Below are 18,194 nucleotides of genomic sequence, written 5' to 3'. Positions count from 1 at the left end.
TCAGCATTAGCATTAGGATTAGCTTCAGCCTTAACTCGATTTCATTCACAAACATGTATTGGCTTGATTAGCTGCGCTGTAGCAAGTGCTGGCTCGCTGGCTTTAGTTGCATGTTACCAACTAATGTGGGGGGCGTATTCGTGTGTTTTCGGCATTTAAAACGCCCACGCCTAGGCGCAGGCCTGAAAAACAACTATTAATTTGTTGCTATCCATGCCTGGCTGGCTGGTTTGATTAGGCAGCACATTAATTTCTTGATGCTGTCTTTTGGACAGCGAGTGGCGATTGCTGTGAAGTGGGTGTTGTGGGTTAAACGGGTTTTATTAGAAAATTGTTTGCAGCTCCTCAATGTTATTTCAATTGATGGCAGCATTTGTGGGCGACGCATTGCTCAATTGAATAAGACCTGGACGACATGCATGCCAAACTGTAACAGTTTGAGTCGATCTGACCGTCAATAAACTGGAACAATTTGTATAAAAATAAAATTTGCCAAAAATTAAAAAACAGTTGCCATAATGGGCTCGAATCGCCAAATACTTTGTTTTCGCAAAAGTCTGGCGGCTGGAGCGGAGACAATAAATATGTGAAATAAACAACACACAAATAAGGCAAACGCCACATCCGTGTGGGCGCCTTTTGGTTTGAATTTAAATAATGATGCAAAATTAGTTGTGAAATGAAGACACTTATTCACATTCGCTACACATACATATGTCTACAATGTATATAATGTTATATAAAAGACAACGGTTTATACTTAAGGCTAAAGAATTAACGCATAAACTTCTTGGCCTGATCGCGATTGACCTGCTTAAAGTGGCGCTGCTTGGCACCGCTGTCGTTCATTTGCTTATAGTAGCCGAAACCGCCGCCACCCACACGCTTCTCGGGCCGCTCTCGCTTGGCAGCGCCTACTTTGAGGTCAACCACAGGCGGCACCAGAAAGCCAAAGCTTTTGGAAACCGCCTGCAAGTCCAGTGTGTTCACATTGAATATTTGTTTTAGCTGATGCGAGTCATAGGCGCGTACATACGACTTAAAGGCCTCCTTAGCTGACTGATTAAGGAAATAGTTTTTCGCTATCAACTTCTCTAGCTAAAAATAAAGAAGCTGTTATGATTTGTATATGGTTTATATAGCTATAGAGCTTACCTGCAGCTGTATATCGGCAATCTTTTGCCAGGAGAACTCAAATTCATTGAGCGGCACCTTGGCTGCCTTCAGATAGCGCAAGAAGCCCAATTCCTCGGGTCTTAACATTAGCAGAGCATGTCCAGATGTGCCTGAGCCGCGTGCCGTACGACCCACACGATGAATATATTCGCGTGGATCATCTGGCGGATCGTACTGCACAATCCAATCGACTTGCGGTATATCTAGACCACGTGCTGCCACATCCGTGCAGAGCAAAATGCCCGACTCGGCATTGCAGAATTGGAAGAAGGTCGAGGTGCGTTTCGTTTGCTTCTGTTTTCCATGAATGGAAGTGACCGGTAGATCGATGTAGTTGAAGAGTTCGTGATGATACTTGACCGACATACACGAGGAAAAGAAAACCATGACCTTCTTCTTGCGATTCTTTTTTAGGAACGTAAAAAGCACCAGCAAACGCTTCTCCGATGGGCAAACAATGTAACCTTGCTCGAGGCCCTCAACGGTAGCCGTCTCTTGGTTATCGTGCACGCCCACATAGATCGGCTCCTTTTTCAGCGCCAGCTTGGAAAGCGCATCGATGCGTTCCGTCTGTGTGGCCGAAAACAACATTGTCTGGCGGCGTTCTACAGAAAAAAGAGGAAATATATGTATCAGGAGCCAGTCATCTTTAAACGAAATTCTTCACTTACTTGGCAACAAATTAATGATCTGTTTCAGTTCCTCCTCGAAACCAATTTCCAATATGCGATCCACTTCATCAATAATCAAACACTGCAAGTTTTTGTATAGGAAATCCGGTGAATTCTGCAGATGATCCAACAGACGACCCGGCGTGGCCACCAGAATGTTAATGCCTTTGCCCAGCTTTTCGCTCTCCACCTGACGATTGGAGCCACCCATGACCAAGCCATAGGTGTGATGATGATGTGCCATTAGCTCTTTGAGCACACCAAACGTTTGCATGGACAGCTCCCGTGTGGGCGAGATAATAATAACGCCCGTGCCGTTGCGCGGCATAAAACGCAGCTTATTGATCAATTCCACGGCAGGTATAAGGAACGCAAGCGTTTTGCCTGAGCCCGTTTGGGCAGCGCCCACCAGATCCCGACCCTTGAGTAATGGCGTCAAAGACTTGGCCTGAATTTCAGTCATCTCGGAGAAGCCCATCTCGGCAATGGCTTGCAATGTGGCCTCAGAGACGGCGCCTTTGAGTGAAGCAAAGCTGCGATCATCGGAATCACGTTGATCCAATGCTGACAATGAGGATTCTACGGTAAAGGGCGTGTCATCATCTGTAGCTTTGCCATTTGTTGAGGCAGCCTTTTTGACTGCTTTAGGCTGTTGCTTGGATTTCTTGACCGGCACCGGTGAGTCCTCCTCTGAATCGGGTGAGTCTGCAGCTGCAAGTGTTATGATAACAATTAACAAGGATTTCCTTTTAACTAATCTAATGCAATCATTTTGTTTTTCAGTTATTTTTCCAGTGCATCTCATGCTTCCACTTAACAGCATTAACTCGCTGCTCTGGTGAAAATCAAATTCGCCTTTGAATCATCCTTAAACCAAAATTAATCACTTTCTGCTAAGGCAAATTATTAGTATACCTTCACTATCTATCTCCTCGTCGTCCTCGTCATCTTCCCCTGACGCACTACCGCTCTCTGCCTCATCCTGTTCCGAGTCCGAATCGGAGTTTGCCACCTCGATTTGTGGCTTCTTTTTCTGCTGCTGGCGCTTTTTTCCTTTGACCTGGGGCTGCTCTTGAAAATCATCATCCAAGTCGTCTGCTAAGCGTTTATAAATGTTTTTTTATATATTATTAAAAGCTGCATGTTTTCACACACCTTCAGCCTCCACAGGTCGCTTCTGCTTTTTGGGTTGGGTCTTTCCGGACTTTGCGGCTGGCGGTTCCGGCACTGCCTGCTTGCCTTTGCCTTTTTTCTGGGAGAGCTCCTTCTTCATTTTCTCGCGCTTGACAATTTTTTTCATAAGAAGCTTTTCTCTAATCGACATTTTAAGGAATTGCGGTTTTAAAACAGATGTATATCAAAAAACTTGGAATAAAACAAACGCGCACGTGTTGCAGTCCACGATTTTGCCATTCACATTAAAAAGTAGACAAATTGCTAAACAGCTGTGTATGTGTTTATCGATAGATCGCATATGAATATTCGATAACATTTCCGTATGACACAAAAATTGCTGTTTTGAAAATTTAATTTGTATTCAATTTAAATGATTTAATTTAAATATAAACGTACCATTTAACGCAGAAATAAAGCTTTATTCTCCTAACTTGGGCAACCAGATGATTATTTTACGTATTTAGTTTTACCAGCTTTCTGAAATAGTTGGCATTCCCAAATTTGCCAGTCACAACGAACAAGTAACTAACATAGAAACGCCACCTTGATGGAAATTTCTATAAACGTTTTTGTTTTCATTTTGTACAGTTTAGTGGTTTTATATTTGCAGCATTTTGTCAACAAGTATACGGAATTTGTGCGCAGTCTTTAGATGAACATGCTGGGACTGCAATCCTACGGCAGCTCCTCCGAGGGTGAATCGGACCACGAGCAGGGCAAGGATGCAGCGCAAGAGTTGCCCGCGCATTTACAGCCGGTGGACAAAACGCATTCGCTATCCACAGCGCTGGCAGTTTGTGCGGCGCCCGAAGTAGTGCCGATGGGAGCTGCAGCCGTTGCGCGAACGCTAGATCCAACGCTTAAGGAAGTCACCTACAATCCACGCTACGATGAGATGTATGCGCCCGTCCAGGGCCCAGAGCATCCAGATTTGACCATGCAACAACGGGCGCCGCGCAACACGCTTGCTGGCTATGTGGAGAAGGCACACATAAATGCATTTGAATTTGAGAATCAGCGGCGCACGTTCCACACCTATGGCTATGCCTTAGACCCCACAGTCGATGAGGCTGCCGATGGACAGTCCTACGTTGGTGACTTGCAATCCGCATATGATGACAATGGCAAAACGGTATTTGAGGCGCCCAAGCCAAAAAAAATGCGCAAACAAGAGAAAAATGATAATCCAGAAGATGTGGAGGGTTTCCTGGGGCCATGGGGCAAGTTCGAGAATGAGGTGAGCGTCGCCAAACCTAATGAACAAGAACGCGCCGAGCTGGATGAGCTGCTCTCCAAGCGGCACAAACGCGGACGCATACCCGAGGACAAACCGCTCGAAGAAAAGTCCACGTTGCACAGTGAGTTAGCCGGCAATAGCTGAGTCCTATTTGAATGGGTAACCAATTTTTTTAAATGATATATTAATATTTTCTTGTATTTGTATTGCAGTCAAGGATGCTTACGATTACCAAGGGCGCTCGTACCTACACGCACCACATGATTTGGGCGTCAATTTGCGTTCGAACGCGCCTCCGCCAAAATGTTTTCTGCCCAAGGCACACATACACACCTGGACGGGCCACAACAAAGGCATCTCGTCCATACGCTGGTTTCCCAAGACGGCGCATTTGCTACTCTCCGGCTCAATGGATTGTCGCGTCAAGCTGTGGGAGGTCTATGGCGATCGACGTTGCGTGCGTACGTTCTCAGGCCATCGGCAGGCCATTAAAGATATTGCGTGGAACAACAAGGGCTCGCATTTTCTGTCTGCCTCGTATGATCGCTATATAAAATTATGGGATGCGGAGACGGGTGATGTCGTCTCGCGCTTTACTACACGCAAAATGCCCTTCTGCGTTAAGTTTCATCCGGATAACAGCAAGCAGCATCTCTTTGTGGCCGGCACCTCTGACAAAAAGATCATTTGCGTAAGTTAAACAGTTCATCATCAAAGTAATTGTAATAAAGATTAATCTATTTCATAGTGGGACACGCGAAGCGGCGATATTGTGCAGGAATATGATCGTCATTTGGGCTCTGTCAGCACAATTACCTTTGTGGATGATAATCGTAGATTTGTGACTACCTCAGATGACAAATCCATGCGCATCTGGGAATGGGACATACCCGTGGACATGAAGTACATTGCTGATCCTACAATGCATTCCATGCCTGCAGTCACGCTGGCGCCCAATGGCAAATGGATGGCCTGTCAATCGTTGGACAACAAAATCGTGATATTCTCCGCCTTGAATCGCTTCAAAATGAATCGCAAGAAGACCTTCACTGGACACATGGTCTCTGGTTATGCCTGCCAGCTAGACTTTTCGCCGGACATGAGCTATCTGGTGTCGGGCGATGGCGATGGGAAGTGCTATATATGGGACTGGAAGACGACGAAAATGTACAAAAAATGGCAGGCGCACGACGGCGTCTGCATCAGTGCACTTTGGCATCCGCATGAGGCCAGCAAACTAGTTACTGCCGGCTGGGATGGTCAGCTTAAATATTGGGATTAAAGTAAACAACTAGCTAGTGCAGTTGTAAGCTCAAGTGTAACATATTAATTGACTAAATGAGAAGACCACAAAGTTTACCTCTAAAAAAAAATTGGCTTTGTTTACATTTTGCAGGCAGCTGATAAGAGAGCGCATGCGCAGTGCTTGCCAAACTGTACAATATGGCGCTGGCGCCTGCAAACAAAAATTCATAGCCCACCCTCAGGGCGCAAAACATATGCGATTGCCAGCCAAAATCAATACTTTTTCACAACAGCAAGCAAGCAGCGTAGAAATTGTTTTCCAAAAAAAAGAAACAATTGCAAGAAATAAATTATAATCGATGCAACAAGGCGCTGGCGCAACTGCATAAAGAGAGATATTTACAGTTTTGGCACCATTGAAAAAATGCATATATTGTGAATTTAAGGATTAAGTAAGCAAACTAGATAAAACACTTGCAATTAATAGTTCCACAGCACTGCTGCCATGGCCAAGCCGCCCACAGATACCTCCGGCTTGGGCTATGCCTATCATCTACCATCCGGTGGCCTTTTGCTGCGCCTCAAGAACTCCCTGTCACAGTTCAGTGACCTATTCAGCGAGTTCAACAAATACATTTCACCTGCCTTTTTTCACGATCGCTGCGAGCGATCCGTCCACATGCGCATGTACTCCATGCACAAGCGTGAATTTGTTATGGTCTTTCTCGGCTTCTTCACCTGCTTCGGCCTGGGCATAATAATTGGCCTCACTGGTCCGCCAATAACAACCACAGACGCAGTGACGGCACATCAGATCCTGGCCAATACAACGCTGGCGCATAGCAAAACCGTGCTGGCCACGGGCCCCTTTGCCATGAAGTCCCCGCTGATGACGACCTACTCCCAACAGATGTGGCTCATAGCCAAGCTGGTCACCGATAACAATGATGGTAAGTGTTGAGCCCCCATTGCCCCCATCTTCAGTAAGGCGACATTCAGTCTATGCTCCCGTCTAGATGAGCGCTATGACAAGAGTTTCCAGATTAGCGTCTCCATCGATGGCATCAACGAGCAGCACAAGCCACTGAGTGTCCTGGGCCGCAGCGCGGCCCACAATCGCACAAGGCATTTGCTGTGTGTGCGCAACGACTGCGAGGAGTTCACAGTCATGCATTTGGGCTTTTTGGACTATGCCCACTATATCATAACAGTACGTTTCCTAGGGCTAGAGTCGTTCCATCAGAAATACAACATCAGGGCCATTACGTTCTATGTGAGTAGCAGCTACCCATCTATATACCTTTCAAGTAGAGATGGGCTCGTGTCTGGTTTGTCTAACACGAACACGAACTGAAAGTGGGAAACACGCAATTTTTGCATACAATGTCGTGTCAACAGAGACACGAGCACGAACGACACGAGACACGAGCACGTGCGTGTTCGTGTCACGACAAACAATCATGATACACGCCTTTCTGTACCTGCAAGTCAATTCCACTAAATGATTTCTTTTAGTTCAAGACATATAGCCCGGAGTTTACACAGATTGAGATCTGGTTCAGATTCATCTTTCTGCTCTTCACGTTCATCGTCATAGTAAGTAAAAGAGCATGCATATAAACCCTGTTTTCATAGATTCTCATTCCTTTCTCTTCCATCAGTGCTGGTATGCACACACGCTGCGCAAGTATCCCGTCTACGACTGGTCCATTGAGCAGAAATGGATATCCGTTCTGCTGCCGCTGCTGCTGCTCTACGATAGTGGGTATTACCCAAGTCCATCATTTATGAGATATTTTGAATTCTGCAATTTTCATAGATCCATTCTTTCCGCTGATATTTCTGATGAACTCCTGGCTGCCGGGCATGCTGGATGCCGTTCTACAGGCCACATTCCTGTGCGCCCTGCTCATGTTCTGGCTGTGTATCTACCACGGACTGCGGCAGAACGAACGACGCTTTGTTAGCTTCTATATGATCAAGATTATCGTGGTGCTGCCCATTTGGCTGTGCGCCATTGTCCTGGCCACATGGGAGAAATGCAACGAGCTGCGAGATCCCACATACAGCCACTTTGTGGACACCAAAAACTACAATGTGAGTGGGGCCGAGTAATTATTAGAGTCTCAGATTAATCTTCTTCTACTTTGCAGGGCCTGAAGATGTTCTTCTACATTGCCTGCTGTATGTATGTGGTTTATCTGGGTCTGCTCCTGCTGCGCGCCTACACTGAACTGCGTTCCATGCCCTACTTTGGTAAGCTCCTTGCCTTTCCCGAGAACATTGTGTTTCGAAATCAACAATTATGCTGCTCTTCCAGACATACGGCTAAAGTTTCTCACGCTGCTGATGCTCTTTGTGCTGTCCATTTCCATAACGGTCACCACTTGCCGATTTGGCTTCGGCATACTGGAGGATAACTTTGTGGCCACACTGAACACCACTTACCGCAGCTCGGCTCAGTTTATGTGCTTTTACGGGCTGTTAAATTTCTATTTGTACACAATGGCGTATGTGTATTCGCCGGACGGACGCTTTGCACAGGCTGAATTGGCGGTTACCAAAGATAATCCGGCCATTTCCATGATAGACGACTCTGACGAGGATGTCGTCTATGGCTCCGATGAGGAGTCACGGCGTCCACTGACCTCCATCGGTGGCGCGGGTAAAAATGACTACGATAGCGATTAACATCGACCGATCAATGGTTGGGCGTATCATATTTTAAACGTTAATGTTCCATAGCATGCGATCCAAACAGCGCTACATTATTGTACAAACTACAAATCCTACAGGTATAGCATTCAGCCAAGCGTTTTCGATTCCCTTAACTAAATTTGAAGTAAAATTAATTGATAATTAACTATTTGTTTAATACATATAAACGGTACGTCGGTTTGTGCAGCAATTGCTATCCTCAAAGAAATTGAGAAGATTTGCGATAAACCCAAGGAGCATATTAAAGCTCGTATTTTGAGAGTTTAATTAAGATATCTGGGAAAAGAAGTTTGCATTTTTGATTCTGATTATAAGCCATTAGCATAGTGGTGCTCAGGCTGGTAAAACAAGATCATCATAGTGTTCTGTTCCGACTAATACAGACATGCATCTGACATATAGAGGAGACTGCATCGAATGGTTGTTAATCTTGCATTGCCGTATATCCGTCTCTTATATAAGTATATGCTAAATGACGATTGGTCTCATTTTCCATCTAAAGGCATTTTGAATTGAGAGAATTATTTAAAATTATAAGACAGGCAGAACATTGTAAGCGAAAAGATTACCGTTATTTTACTAGATTGTTTATTACATAATTAACACATTTCGCCAATTGAACTCCATGATCATGGGTGGCCGCCTAGAAGACCTCGTTAATGCCCATTTTACTCTTGGTCAACAAGCCACTGTCTCCCACATCCGCATTGTAGCCTGGGCGATACTTCATGCCAGGCGCCTAGCAAAAGTAAAAAATATAGTTATTAGATTGAATCCAAAGGAAGTGGAGTCAACAATTGGACTCACATTGAACCAGACATCACGCCAGACTTTGCTGTCGTCGGCGCTGCGCAACAGCTCGGGCACATCGAAACGTGGCACATTAAAGTAGTTCATCAGATCGGACTTTTCGTTGCAGTACTTGATGCGTGCCTCGCACCACTCGCTCTCGAGCGGGAAACGCCAGTCCAGCATTTTCTTGTTGTGCGGATCCGACTCGTGTTGCAGAAAATCAATGCGTTCGATATCTTCGACCACTACCTCGGTTTCGCCACCGGCTGACCAATCGTAGATAAGCAGTTCCGCATGTCCAGCGATGTCCTTAAGATACTGCTGCTTGTACAGAGCCTCTAGATCGCGCAAATACGCCTCGGTAAACACTTTGGATTTCACCTCATACTCTAAATTGCGGGCCTTAATTTGCTTCTGAACAGCATCCACGGGCAAATCAAGGTAGATGACCAAATGTGGCTTGAGCAGCTCGCCGATGGTGTTTTGGCGCAGATCGTTGTAGACGGAACGTGCACCACGTGATATATAGCCCTGGCGGAACATAGCCTCCATGAAGACAAAGTCGGAGTAGGGACTGCGCTCTAGTACAACGCCCTGGCCAGTCGAAAAGATGTGCTGCAGTGCATCGATGTACTGCGAGACGCGCAGCATGTACATACGTATCTGGAACAGGGCGGCCAGCTCATGATTGGGATCCCTGCAGAAGTCCTTAACATCATAACTGCGGCAGCTGGGCGGCAACTGCGGATCCAGTTTACGCATATCATAGCCATAGGGATTAATATAGATCAGATCTAAGTCGACGGCCGGAAAGTATTGCATATCCAGTTCCGTGGCAAGCTCCTGGGCGAACTTAGTTTTGCCCGACGCTATTGGACCCTCGACGCAGATAACTTTTGAGTTCTCGTCGAAGCGCTTGGAGGTCTTGTCGAAGAAGGCGCTGATGACGTTGTACTTCTTCGTCTTATATGGGTACGGCGCCACCTTAGGACAGCGTGGACCACCCCGCATCGTTCTGCCGGAGATATTGCACTTCTGCATGAAGGCGGCGGGCAATGCATTCGCCTGGGCCTGCAGCAGTGTGCCAGGCGCGGTTGCGCCACGGCTAACCAGCCGCACGAGGCCTACACGAAACACGGCAGTCATGCTGCAATAGTAAAAGGCCCAAAATCAGTTTCAATCTAAACAGTCATAATGGTAAATTTGTTGGCATTTTGTGGTGTCTGTTGTTACATCACACAAGCTTTAAAATACACTTCTGCAGTTTGCATTTGCATCTGCCGATTAGCCTGGTTTTTGCATTCCATTAGCATCAAAGAAGTCGCAATACAGATACAGCTACAGAAAATTATAATTTTTGGCAAATTCCCGTATTATCTACTCACTTTAAAAGCAAAAAATCTAAAATCTATCCAATAACAATATCGGCCTATGCGGTTGGTGTTGATAAACGACAAACTTTATAGAGTCGTTCAACACTTGTACTGTGCTAACAGGGCTACTAAGTTTTCTGTTGAATAAAAATTTGCGTTATAAAAGTAGTGTGTAATTTATGTGGCAAACCCTTGTCTTTATTGTCAATTAAAACAAAAATATATTCAATTCAATTTAAACACCCTAGTCGTCCAGTAAGTTCGGCTAAATATTTTGTATTTTTCAGATGCCGTGACAGCCCTGTCGTAACCTCGCTGCATTTCAAGAATTCTGTTCGCAACTGAGGCTCACAATGAGTTCAAGAAACATCAATTAAAATTGCACGCAAATTTATACTTTATCAACGCAACATTTTGTAAAGCATCTGTATCAAAAATACATGTAAGTTAAACTAATTCCAATTTCCTGTATGGCCCACAAATGCAATTGGGCACAGTTACGCAACTTGAGAACTACAACATTTTACTCGTGACACAGTTTTTATCCTTATTCTAGCAATTATTATTTAGAAAATGGGCAATTCAGCGCTATCCAAAGTCCAAATGGAGGCTGCCAAAAGCATGTCAACTGGTGGGTCGCCGCCACCGGAATGCCCAATGCACCAGAAGAATGGCGGCAATCAATCGGCCTCAGCTGTGCCACCACATCCCAAAATGCAGGCCTCCGAATGTCCCGTTCAGCATGACAACAGTGATGTCAATCCGTTGAACATGATGCCGCCAGCCAACCAACAGCCGTCACCAGATCAACCCTTTCCATTGCCCACAGATCGGCAGACATCAACCATACCAAAGGCGACCGAGGACGGCACCGTACAATTCTGGCAATATCCAAGCCAGCAAATGTTTTGGAACGCTATGTTGCGCAAGGGTTGGCGTTGGAAGACCGAGGATGTCACCCAGAAAGATATGGGCGATATAATACGCATACACAACGCCAACAATGAGCAGGCCTGGCAGGAGGTGCTTAAATGGGAGGCGCTACACGCCAAAGAGTGCGGCAATCCACGCCTGAAGAGCTTTGGCGGCAAGGCCAAGGATTTTAGTCCACGTGCACGCTTCCGTAGCTGGCTTGGGTAAGCATTTCGCCAGTCCGGCTGCCATATCAAATATCAACTACTGATTCCATTTTTGCAGTTATGAGCTGCCTTTTGATCGCCATGACTGGATTGTGGACCGTTGCGGCAAGGATGTTCGCTATGTCATCGACTACTACGATGGGGGCCTGGTTGATAAAGATTATCGCTTTGCTTTGTTGGACGTGCGCCCAGCCATGGATTCGGTTGATAATGTTTGGGATCGTATGCGCGTGGCCTACATGCGATGGAAATTCGAATTAACGGAAAAGTTCCGAAGCAACGACAACAGCAAAGTATCTGCTGGTAGCGAGTAGGACATTTTCTAGAACTGTACAAAATTGATCTAAGTTATTATCGAGCCCAAAACATTATGTTATACACTTTAGGCTGCACTATTAAAGTTGGGTGTTGCTATTTAACAACAACGTATCTATTTATTTTAAACCAAAAATAAATCTCACTTATTTTTATTCAATTTGGCCGCGAACATGGACAATTTGTTACAATTTTAGAATTGCTGCATATTCCTAGCTATGTTATTGATAAATAGAAATGAATGTTAAAAAGCCTTGTTCTGTTATTAAAAGAATACGCCTAAAAATGTCTGCTATTCGCGTTTTTATTAAAAATGTAAGGATATTTATATTTTCGTATTTGGCTCACGAAATATTATTGCTTCGTGTTAAGTCGTGCGTGCTCTTGCCACTAACACAAGCACGACATGCGATCATCTCTAACGCAGTCCCCATGGAGAAAAATTCCATTCAAAGAATGTCAAACTGTCATTTGACCAGTGCTGGTTAATATGCATTCGCTATTCGTGGTTTTACGTCACGTAACAAAATTCTTAACGAGTGGAGCTGGCCCCTGATCCATCGAACAGTTTTAAATGTTGGCTGCCAGAATGCGTTTCGTGCAATATTTGCGCAAGGGTGACCTCGCCAAGCGTCTTGGTCTGCTTGCCGACGATCAAAAGTCTCTTGTTGAGTTGTCCGGTGCGGAGGGTGTGCCCTGCGATTTGAAGACATTGATTGCACAAAATCCCAATCTGGACGAGCTTGCGCAAAAGGCTCAAAGCCAGCCGAAGCTTACCTTGAACGATGACGTCACACTGCTGCCTCCACTCACCGAACCGGGCAAAATAATTTGCATTGGTCTCAACTATCAAGATCACTGCGATGAGCAGAACAAGCCGGCGCCAAAGGAGCCCATGTTTTTCAGCAAGTACAACAACACATTGGTGGGGCCAACGGATAATGTGATAGCCCACACTGCGAGTGACGTATGTGCCAAGAGCTGATATGTAAGATATGTAGACACAGATTACAGCGCATTTCGTTTGTTTATCAGAAAATCGACTGGGAGGTGGAATTGGTTGTCGTCATTGGAAAGGTCGCCCGTCAAGTGCCTAAGGAGAAGGCGTTCGACTATGTGTTCGGCTACAGCGTTGCTCAGGATATATCGGCACGTGACTGGCAAAAGGAACGCAACGGTGGCCAATTCCTTCTGGGCAAATCTATGGACACCTTTTGCCCGCTGGGCCCTGCCGTTGTGCACAAGAGCCTGGTCAAGAATGTGTACGATTTACCACTGAAAACGTGGATCAATGGTGTGGAGAAGCAAAACGGCAATACGGGCAATATGATCTACAAAATCGATGATGTCATTAATCGACTAACCCAGTGAGTAGCAAAAAATTAATGATCAATTGATGGCTAATCGTGACTTGGATATTATCAGATCCATTACGCTGCTGCCTGGCGACATCATTTTGACCGGCACACCAAAAGGCGTGGGAATGCATCGCAGCCCGCCAGAGTATCTGAAACCAGGAGATGTCATCAAGACTGAGATTGTTGGTCTGGGCACGATGACCAACCCAGTGGTTGCTCCTTGCATAGCAAACTAATTGTTACAAATGTTATTTAAACCAAATAATCGCTGTGCATGTTATTAAATGTTTATGATTTACACTTTGAATGTTTTCGATTTGGTCGCAAAGTATTCATCGCGCTTGTGATAGGGCGCATACGGATCATCGATATAGTATTTGGGCCGACGCCAGTAGCTAGTAACCATTTTGTCCAACAGCCAACTCTGTGTGGCATTTGTAAATACATGTTGGCGCAGACGACGGCGCAGCTCAGCGGACTTTTTGAACAGTTTCTTTTGGCGGCCAGAGTGTGTTCTTATCCATGCGCCCCAGTCCAGGCGTTTGAAACGCTTTAGCACCGCCTTCACAGACTTGCGTTTGCCCTTGATGAGCGAGAATTTGGTGACGCTGCGGGCAGGCACTGCGGCTGGCACAGGCGCCTGTAACAGCATCGGCGTTGACGTAAGACTGCTGGCGGGAAGTAGATTCGGCTTGCGCTGCGCTGGAGCGGACGCAGCAAACAAGTGTCCAAAGCATGCACGTTGGGTGTGCTGCAGCGCGTACGCCGGCTGAACGCGGCAGACACTGCGTAGTGCTGTTAACCAAATAATTCGGCATACAAATAATTAATATATATATTGATTTAAATAAGTATGCAGCTTACCACCAGCGACTAGTGTACGCAGCATTTTGAGTTGTTTAATAGATCTGAATAATGTCCAAAATATTTGGTACACAGTCGCGTAACAGCCTTTAGCTAGTCAGCTGTTTAACAGTTACATTTGCCATTCACATTGGCAAGCGACGGTGTGCGCACATTTTTAAACAAAGTTTTTTACACTTCATATACATTCAATTTTTAAATGTAGTTGTAAATAGTATGAAATTGAGTCAAATTAATGTTAGAAATTTATGTTGATTTAATACTTTATACACGCTTCAATTGCGACCCATTACTGCACGAATGGAAAGAACTGGCAGCAATCGGTTGCCATTCTTCTGTAAACGTGCGCACAACGTCGACGGCCAGCGAGTCAGCCAGTATTTGTCGTTGGAGAGAAATTGGGCAGGAAAATTATTCTCGCCGCCGGTTAGAGTCTGCAGCAGGCACTATCAAATTAAATTAACAAAATTCTGTGGCATCATGTATCGGCTAGCAGTTATTGAGTGCAAGAGTGCGATGCAGGTAATATTTTTGACAAAACAACGTGAAAATCAATCGTCTCGGTGACGTCGCCGCCGCCCGACCGACCCCCTCTCGCCCACAAACAAAGCCAATTGCAAAAATATACAAGAGTGCTTGTGTGTTATGTCATCTACGAATTGCAAAAAATGTCCAAAATTCCAGCAGTGCAACATAGCTTGTCAATTGGAATGTGCTTCTGTTTCCAATCAGAATTTTTCGATTGTATCTTTTTAGCGCACTCTGCCTCCAACCAGCAGCAGACAATATAGCCACAATAACAACAGAAGCCACGGCGGTAATGGACAACAGCAGCAGCAGCAACAACAACAACAGCAACAACGGCAAAAAGGCAGCCTGCCCCCGCCGCCTAACGCACGCGAAGCTGGCTTTGGCAAAGTGATGCTCCTATTGACACCACTGGCTGCAGTCGGCGGCGTAATCACCTATTCCAAGTGAGTTCCCTTTCATGTTCTGTAGTTTGTCTGTGTTAGTAAAAGCGTAACATTGCAGATACGACAAGGATTTCCGTAATATGGTTGAAAAGAATGTGCCTGGCGCTGAATCAGTCATTAAAGTCGTGCTGCAGGAGGAGGCACCGTTCCAGGGCATAACCAAAAATGTAAACGAACAACTCGACAAAGTCAAGTCGACCTTTAATAGCGTATCCGATTCGGTAAGCTCCGCTTCTAATAAGGTAACGAGTTTCTTTGGCGGCAAGAGCGTTCCCGATGTAAAACCTGCATCCACCAAACCGAGCGCGCCCACGGTACAAAAATCAGAAGCACCGAAAGCTAAAGAAACTGCCCCAGTCAAAAGTGAACCCAAAACTGCCGCCAAGTCGGAGCCAGCACCGCCAGAAGCAAAACCCGCTCCGCCAAAGGTGCAACCGTTGCCACAGGAAGTCTTGGAACTGGAGAAGTCCATTGAGCTGTCGGCGCAGCTGGCAATCCAGGAATATAACGCTGCCATTGGAGTTTTGAAGAGGTATGCATTGAAAACCTACTCGCCTATCTCGAGATGTTTATAGATCTTTTACGCAGCTTTAATGAGGATGTCCGACGTGTGGTCGACAAGGCGGTTGAGCATGGTGAGAACTCGCTCTGGGCGACACTGAAGAACCGAGCAAGTGCAAGAGATACGGCTGTATCGAAAGCTGAGCGTGCGGCTCGTGAAGCTCAGGAAAAGATTGGTGAGTGCTCTTTAGAATGTAAAAGCATCGAATAAAACCGAACGCATATTTCCTTATAGAGCGCTGTGAAATTGCTTTGAGCAAAGCGGCCACTGCAAAGAACAATGAGAAGGTAGAGAATGTGCGTAATAAGATCAAAAAGCTTGTGTCGCACATTTGCAAGGTCAAGGACGAGCTGTATAGACAAAAGGATACGGCGAATGTGTCGGACAAATATTGGCGCAGTGTTGAGCAGGCACGCAACTATTTCATTGACGAAATCGAGTCCATTTTCCCTGGCATTAATCTGTCTGAAAAAAAGTTGAACTTATCTAAAGAGGATTTGGATTTGTTCATACTGCACGCCTACTCACATGTGGTGGCCTACCAAAAAGAATTGCAGCGTCTGCAAACCGATGGCGAATTGCGTCTGAAGCGCGCCATTGATTCCTTGCGAGGTGATAATAGCTCCGAGGCACTGCGTGCCCAGCTTGAGTTTCATCTGGAGGCGGAGAAGCGCAAGCTCTCGGTGGAAAATCAAAAAAAGATATTCCAAATACATGCCGATGCAGACAAGCAGCTGCGTTTGCAGCTCAAAAAACAGGCCGAAGCCCACACGGATCACATTAAGGATATTGTGGCACAACGAGAAACGGATATGACGCGCGCTTTTCAGCGCGAGCTGGATGAAAAACTAGCTGCCGAAAAAGCCAGCTACAAACTCCAGCTGGCTGCTATGCTGGGCAAGCTGCGCGGAATGGATGCTGCATTAGCTGGTACGTAAATTATTACAATGCATAATTGTAGAAAGATTCTGTATATAGTTAAGCTGGAAAACGATTGTGAGTGTCGAGTTTTATCAATGGATAGCTGTGTGTATACCAAAGGTTCACAATTCCCTAACCCACATTTGGGCTTACATAACATTGAGGGCTTCCATTCTGATGTGCTCTCATTCTCATAGTATATAGGATAAGGGCAAGTAAGTGGGAGCGATTTGATTTTAGTCTGTATAACATATACTTTATGGAGTTGGATGCTTGCTGAATTTTGAATAGGTTTAGACTATAGGTGAATTCGTTCTGTGTTCACAATCCCGGTAATATTATATTAACATGTTTTCTGGTTACCATGATCAGCAAAGTGCCTACATACATTTACTCACCCGTAAGTTTGATAAAGTCCAAAGTTTGCACTCTACTCAAGTTAAAAATACTTGTGGCTCTTTTGTACTTGTATTAAGAATCCAAGCAAGGTTGTAAATAAAACTAGCTGTATAACAAATAACTTATACGTATGTAAGAGTAGTTTATCATTAAATATGAATTGGATAGAGGACCGATTGTTTTCCAGCTTAAACTTCTTATGGCTAGCATTTTAATATTATAAACTAAACTGCTCTCATATGCTGCTTGTTTAGAAATAGAGGACAAGTTTACAGGTATTCCCCGTGCTTACAATCATCTTTAAATAGTTATCAAGCTTTTACTAAAGAGTTTTTTTCTCATCCGTATAGAACGCGCTGAAACTGAGCGCTCTGCCAACCAGGCGCAAGCCTTATGGGCTGCCTGTCAAGCGCTTTGGGCTTCAGTGCGCACGGCTACACCCGGTGTGCATTATAAGGATAAATTGCGACCCCTGAAAAACGAGATCAGTGCTATTGCAAAGGTGGCTGGTAAGTGGTATAGCCATACATAAGGAGAAAAACTTTGTCGTAATACGTGTAACTGTTTTCAGAGGGTGACGAACTGGTGATTGCCGTTTTGGAAAACATGCCTAAGGAAGCTCAGGAGCGCGGAGTGTTTCCCGAGGATGCGCTGCGTGAACGCTTTCTAAACGTTGAGCGAATTGCTCGCCGTTTGGCGATGGTACCCGAAAATGGAGGGAGCCTGCCCATTTATTTCCTATCTTTTCTGCAATCACTTTTTATTTTGCGGCCAGATAATCCCGTCTCAAGGGATGAGCTGGAGAACAAACCCTTTGACTACAGCAAATTGGACACGTATGATATATTGAATAGAGCCAGGTATGTCTACGATATGGATTTGAAAAATAAATTATTAAGTACGGATTGTCTTGTTGTTAGATACCATGTCGACCGTGGTGACTTCCTACAGGCGCTTAAATACTTGAACCTACTCGAGGGTGCACCACGCGAAGTTGCCAGCGACTGGATGAAGGAGACTCGCCTCATGCTAGAGACACAGCAAGCGGCAAATACGTTGATGGCGCATGCCGCAGCCAGTGGTTTGATGTACTTGTAAATTATGTTCCCTATCACGTCGCCCATTTAGTTATCAATTTGTTTTAATTTTACTCTAAAAAGTCTATCAAAAAAAAAAATCACTACTTAAAAAACATTGTGAAATTTTGTTTTAGAAGCAATTATACAAATTATAAATATAGAGGCCTATAATGGGCAATGAAACAATTTATGATG

General features: G+C 45.1%; 9 protein-coding genes across 12 annotated transcripts; 6 read left to right on the top strand and 3 right to left on the bottom strand.

The window, feature by feature from the left end:
* Nucleotides 1-668: 668 nt before the first annotated feature.
* pit (probable ATP-dependent RNA helicase pitchoune) lies at nt 669-3,271 on the bottom strand. 2 transcript variants are annotated; one of them, XM_002053765.4, is made up of 5 exons: nt 3,003-3,271; nt 2,763-2,945; nt 1,848-2,558; nt 1,156-1,781; nt 669-1,098 (listed from the first exon to the last, which is right to left on the bottom strand). In XM_002053765.4, the coding sequence occupies exons 1-5, from the start codon at nt 3,169-3,171 to the stop codon at nt 775-777; spliced, it is 2,013 nt and encodes a 670-aa protein (XP_002053801.1). In that variant the 5' UTR covers nt 3,172-3,271; the 3' UTR covers nt 669-774. The 2 variants fall into 2 exon arrangements, with proteins under 2 accessions (XP_002053801.1, XP_015027080.1); XM_015171594.2 differs by having other exon boundaries at nt 2,763-2,942; nt 3,003-3,270.
* Nucleotides 3,272-3,540: 269 nt separating this feature from the next.
* On the top strand, nt 3,541-5,642 carry LOC6630968 (pre-mRNA-processing factor 17). Its single transcript, XM_002053766.4, has 3 exons — nt 3,541-4,381; nt 4,473-4,951; nt 5,009-5,642. Exons 1-3 carry the CDS (start codon nt 3,676-3,678, stop codon nt 5,540-5,542), a joined length of 1,719 nt encoding a protein of 572 aa, XP_002053802.2. The 5' UTR covers nt 3,541-3,675; the 3' UTR covers nt 5,543-5,642.
* Nucleotides 3,571-3,675, top strand: LOC116650907 (uncharacterized). Its single transcript, XM_070207201.1, has one exon. The coding sequence runs from the start codon at nt 3,571-3,573 to the stop codon at nt 3,673-3,675; it is 105 nt and encodes a 34-aa protein (XP_070063302.1).
* A 130-nt stretch (nt 5,643-5,772) lies between the features above and the next one.
* LOC6630969 (transmembrane protein 181) lies at nt 5,773-9,160 on the top strand. The gene is made up of 7 exons (XM_002053767.4): nt 5,773-6,455; nt 6,522-6,778; nt 7,021-7,101; nt 7,167-7,266; nt 7,325-7,602; nt 7,659-7,761; nt 7,826-9,160. The coding sequence occupies exons 1-7, from the start codon at nt 6,011-6,013 to the stop codon at nt 8,194-8,196; spliced, it is 1,635 nt and encodes a 544-aa protein (XP_002053803.1). The 5' UTR covers nt 5,773-6,010; the 3' UTR covers nt 8,197-9,160.
* On the bottom strand, nt 8,795-10,555 carry ND-42 (NADH dehydrogenase (ubiquinone) subunit ND-42). The gene is made up of 3 exons (XM_002053768.4): nt 10,401-10,555; nt 9,031-10,162; nt 8,795-8,962 (listed from the first exon to the last, which is right to left on the bottom strand). Exons 2-3 carry the CDS (start codon nt 10,159-10,161, stop codon nt 8,867-8,869), a joined length of 1,227 nt encoding a protein of 408 aa, XP_002053804.1. The 5' UTR covers nt 10,162; nt 10,401-10,555; the 3' UTR covers nt 8,795-8,866.
* Nucleotides 10,556-10,619: 64 nt separating this feature from the next.
* On the top strand, nt 10,620-12,132 carry Cchl (Cytochrome c heme lyase). 2 transcript variants are annotated; one of them, XM_002053769.4, is made up of 3 exons: nt 10,620-10,830; nt 10,945-11,524; nt 11,586-12,132. In XM_002053769.4, exons 2-3 carry the CDS (start codon nt 10,962-10,964, stop codon nt 11,839-11,841), a joined length of 819 nt encoding a protein of 272 aa, XP_002053805.1. In that variant the 5' UTR covers nt 10,620-10,830; nt 10,945-10,961; the 3' UTR covers nt 11,842-12,132. The 2 variants fall into 2 exon arrangements, with proteins under 2 accessions (XP_002053805.1, XP_015027543.1); XM_015172057.3 differs by having other exon boundaries at nt 10,927-11,524.
* A 237-nt stretch (nt 12,133-12,369) lies between these two features.
* LOC6630972 (oxaloacetate tautomerase fahd2, mitochondrial) lies at nt 12,370-13,500 on the top strand. The gene is made up of 3 exons (XM_002053770.4): nt 12,370-12,809; nt 12,878-13,209; nt 13,268-13,500. The coding sequence occupies exons 1-3, from the start codon at nt 12,417-12,419 to the stop codon at nt 13,434-13,436; spliced, it is 894 nt and encodes a 297-aa protein (XP_002053806.2). The 5' UTR covers nt 12,370-12,416; the 3' UTR covers nt 13,437-13,500.
* mRpL35 (mitochondrial ribosomal protein L35) lies at nt 13,449-14,213 on the bottom strand. The gene is made up of 2 exons (XM_002053771.4): nt 14,065-14,213; nt 13,449-13,995 (listed from the first exon to the last, which is right to left on the bottom strand). Exons 1-2 carry the CDS (start codon nt 14,087-14,089, stop codon nt 13,496-13,498), a joined length of 525 nt encoding a protein of 174 aa, XP_002053807.1. The 5' UTR covers nt 14,090-14,213; the 3' UTR covers nt 13,449-13,495.
* Nucleotides 14,214-14,293: 80 nt separating this feature from the next.
* On the top strand, nt 14,294-18,185 carry Mitofilin (inner membrane mitochondrial protein mitofilin). 2 transcript variants are annotated; one of them, XM_015172058.3, is made up of 9 exons: nt 14,294-14,586; nt 14,821-15,038; nt 15,097-15,570; nt 15,627-15,775; nt 15,835-16,530; nt 17,175-17,195; nt 17,271-17,429; nt 17,492-17,780; nt 17,841-18,185. In XM_015172058.3, the coding sequence occupies exons 1-9, from the start codon at nt 14,365-14,367 to the stop codon at nt 18,016-18,018; spliced, it is 2,406 nt and encodes an 801-aa protein (XP_015027544.1). In that variant the 5' UTR covers nt 14,294-14,364; the 3' UTR covers nt 18,019-18,185. The 2 variants fall into 2 exon arrangements, with proteins under 2 accessions (XP_015027544.1, XP_002053808.2); XM_002053772.4 differs by lacking the exon at nt 17,175-17,195 and having other exon boundaries at nt 14,297-14,586.
* The last annotated feature ends 9 nt before the right edge of the window (nt 18,186-18,194 follow it).

This window comes from Drosophila virilis, chromosome 2 (genome assembly GCF_030788295.1).
Source record: "Drosophila virilis strain 15010-1051.87 chromosome 2, Dvir_AGI_RSII-ME, whole genome shotgun sequence".
In the NCBI taxonomy this organism is placed as follows: Eukaryota; Metazoa; Arthropoda; class Insecta; order Diptera; family Drosophilidae; genus Drosophila; species Drosophila virilis.
The sequence above is the reverse complement of the archived record's forward strand: the minus strand, read 5'-3'. Positions and strand labels throughout refer to the sequence as shown.

What these genes read in the sequence shown, in the direction of transcription:
- pit (XM_002053765.4), bottom strand. Translation starts at nt 3,171, where the DNA reads ATGTCGATTAGAGAAAAGCTTCTTATGAAAAAAATTGTCAAGCGCGAG. An exon ending in GCGACCTGTGGAGGCTGAAG is followed by an intron (nt 2,946 to 3,002) that starts GTGTGTGAAAAC and finishes ATAAACGCTTAG; the next exon opens with CAGACGACTTGGATGATGAT. An exon ending in CGAGGAGATAGATAGTGAAG is followed by an intron (nt 2,559 to 2,762) that starts GTATACTAATAA and finishes TAACACTTGCAG; the next exon opens with CTGCAGACTCACCCGATTCA.
- LOC116650907 (XM_070207201.1), top strand. Translation starts at nt 3,571, where the DNA reads ATGGAAATTTCTATAAACGTTTTTGTTTTCATTTTGTACAGTTTAGTG.
- LOC6630968 (XM_002053766.4), top strand. Translation starts at nt 3,676, where the DNA reads ATGAACATGCTGGGACTGCAATCCTACGGCAGCTCCTCCGAGGGTGAA. An exon ending in AGAAAAGTCCACGTTGCACA is followed by an intron (nt 4,382 to 4,472) that starts GTGAGTTAGCCG and finishes TTTGTATTGCAG; the next exon opens with TCAAGGATGCTTACGATTAC. An exon ending in CTGACAAAAAGATCATTTGC is followed by an intron (nt 4,952 to 5,008) that starts GTAAGTTAAACA and finishes TCTATTTCATAG; the next exon opens with TGGGACACGCGAAGCGGCGA.
- LOC6630969 (XM_002053767.4), top strand. Translation starts at nt 6,011, where the DNA reads ATGGCCAAGCCGCCCACAGATACCTCCGGCTTGGGCTATGCCTATCAT. An exon ending in TCTTCACGTTCATCGTCATA is followed by an intron (nt 7,102 to 7,166) that starts GTAAGTAAAAGA and finishes CTCTTCCATCAG; the next exon opens with TGCTGGTATGCACACACGCT. An exon ending in GCGTTCCATGCCCTACTTTG is followed by an intron (nt 7,762 to 7,825) that starts GTAAGCTCCTTG and finishes CTGCTCTTCCAG; the next exon opens with ACATACGGCTAAAGTTTCTC.
- ND-42 (XM_002053768.4), bottom strand. Translation starts at nt 10,161, where the DNA reads ATGACTGCCGTGTTTCGTGTAGGCCTCGTGCGGCTGGTTAGCCGTGGC. An exon ending in GGCGTGATGTCTGGTTCAAT is followed by an intron (nt 8,963 to 9,030) that starts GTGAGTCCAATT and finishes TACTTTTGCTAG; the next exon opens with GCGCCTGGCATGAAGTATCG.
- Cchl (XM_002053769.4), top strand. Translation starts at nt 10,962, where the DNA reads ATGGGCAATTCAGCGCTATCCAAAGTCCAAATGGAGGCTGCCAAAAGC. An exon ending in CGCTTCCGTAGCTGGCTTGG is followed by an intron (nt 11,525 to 11,585) that starts GTAAGCATTTCG and finishes CCATTTTTGCAG; the next exon opens with TTATGAGCTGCCTTTTGATC.
- LOC6630972 (XM_002053770.4), top strand. Translation starts at nt 12,417, where the DNA reads ATGTTGGCTGCCAGAATGCGTTTCGTGCAATATTTGCGCAAGGGTGAC. An exon ending in TAGCCCACACTGCGAGTGAC is followed by an intron (nt 12,810 to 12,877) that starts GTATGTGCCAAG and finishes TTTGTTTATCAG; the next exon opens with AAAATCGACTGGGAGGTGGA. An exon ending in GTCATTAATCGACTAACCCA is followed by an intron (nt 13,210 to 13,267) that starts GTGAGTAGCAAA and finishes GGATATTATCAG; the next exon opens with ATCCATTACGCTGCTGCCTG.
- mRpL35 (XM_002053771.4), bottom strand. Translation starts at nt 14,089, where the DNA reads ATGCTGCGTACACTAGTCGCTGGTG. An exon ending in GCGTACACTAGTCGCTGGTG is followed by an intron (nt 13,996 to 14,064) that starts GTAAGCTGCATA and finishes TTTGGTTAACAG; the next exon opens with CACTACGCAGTGTCTGCCGC.
- Mitofilin (XM_015172058.3), top strand. Translation starts at nt 14,365, where the DNA reads ATGGAAAGAACTGGCAGCAATCGGTTGCCATTCTTCTGTAAACGTGCG. An exon ending in AGTGCAAGAGTGCGATGCAG is followed by an intron (nt 14,587 to 14,820) that starts GTAATATTTTTG and finishes GTATCTTTTTAG; the next exon opens with CGCACTCTGCCTCCAACCAG. An exon ending in GATATATTGAATAGAGCCAG is followed by an intron (nt 17,781 to 17,840) that starts GTATGTCTACGA and finishes TCTTGTTGTTAG; the next exon opens with ATACCATGTCGACCGTGGTG.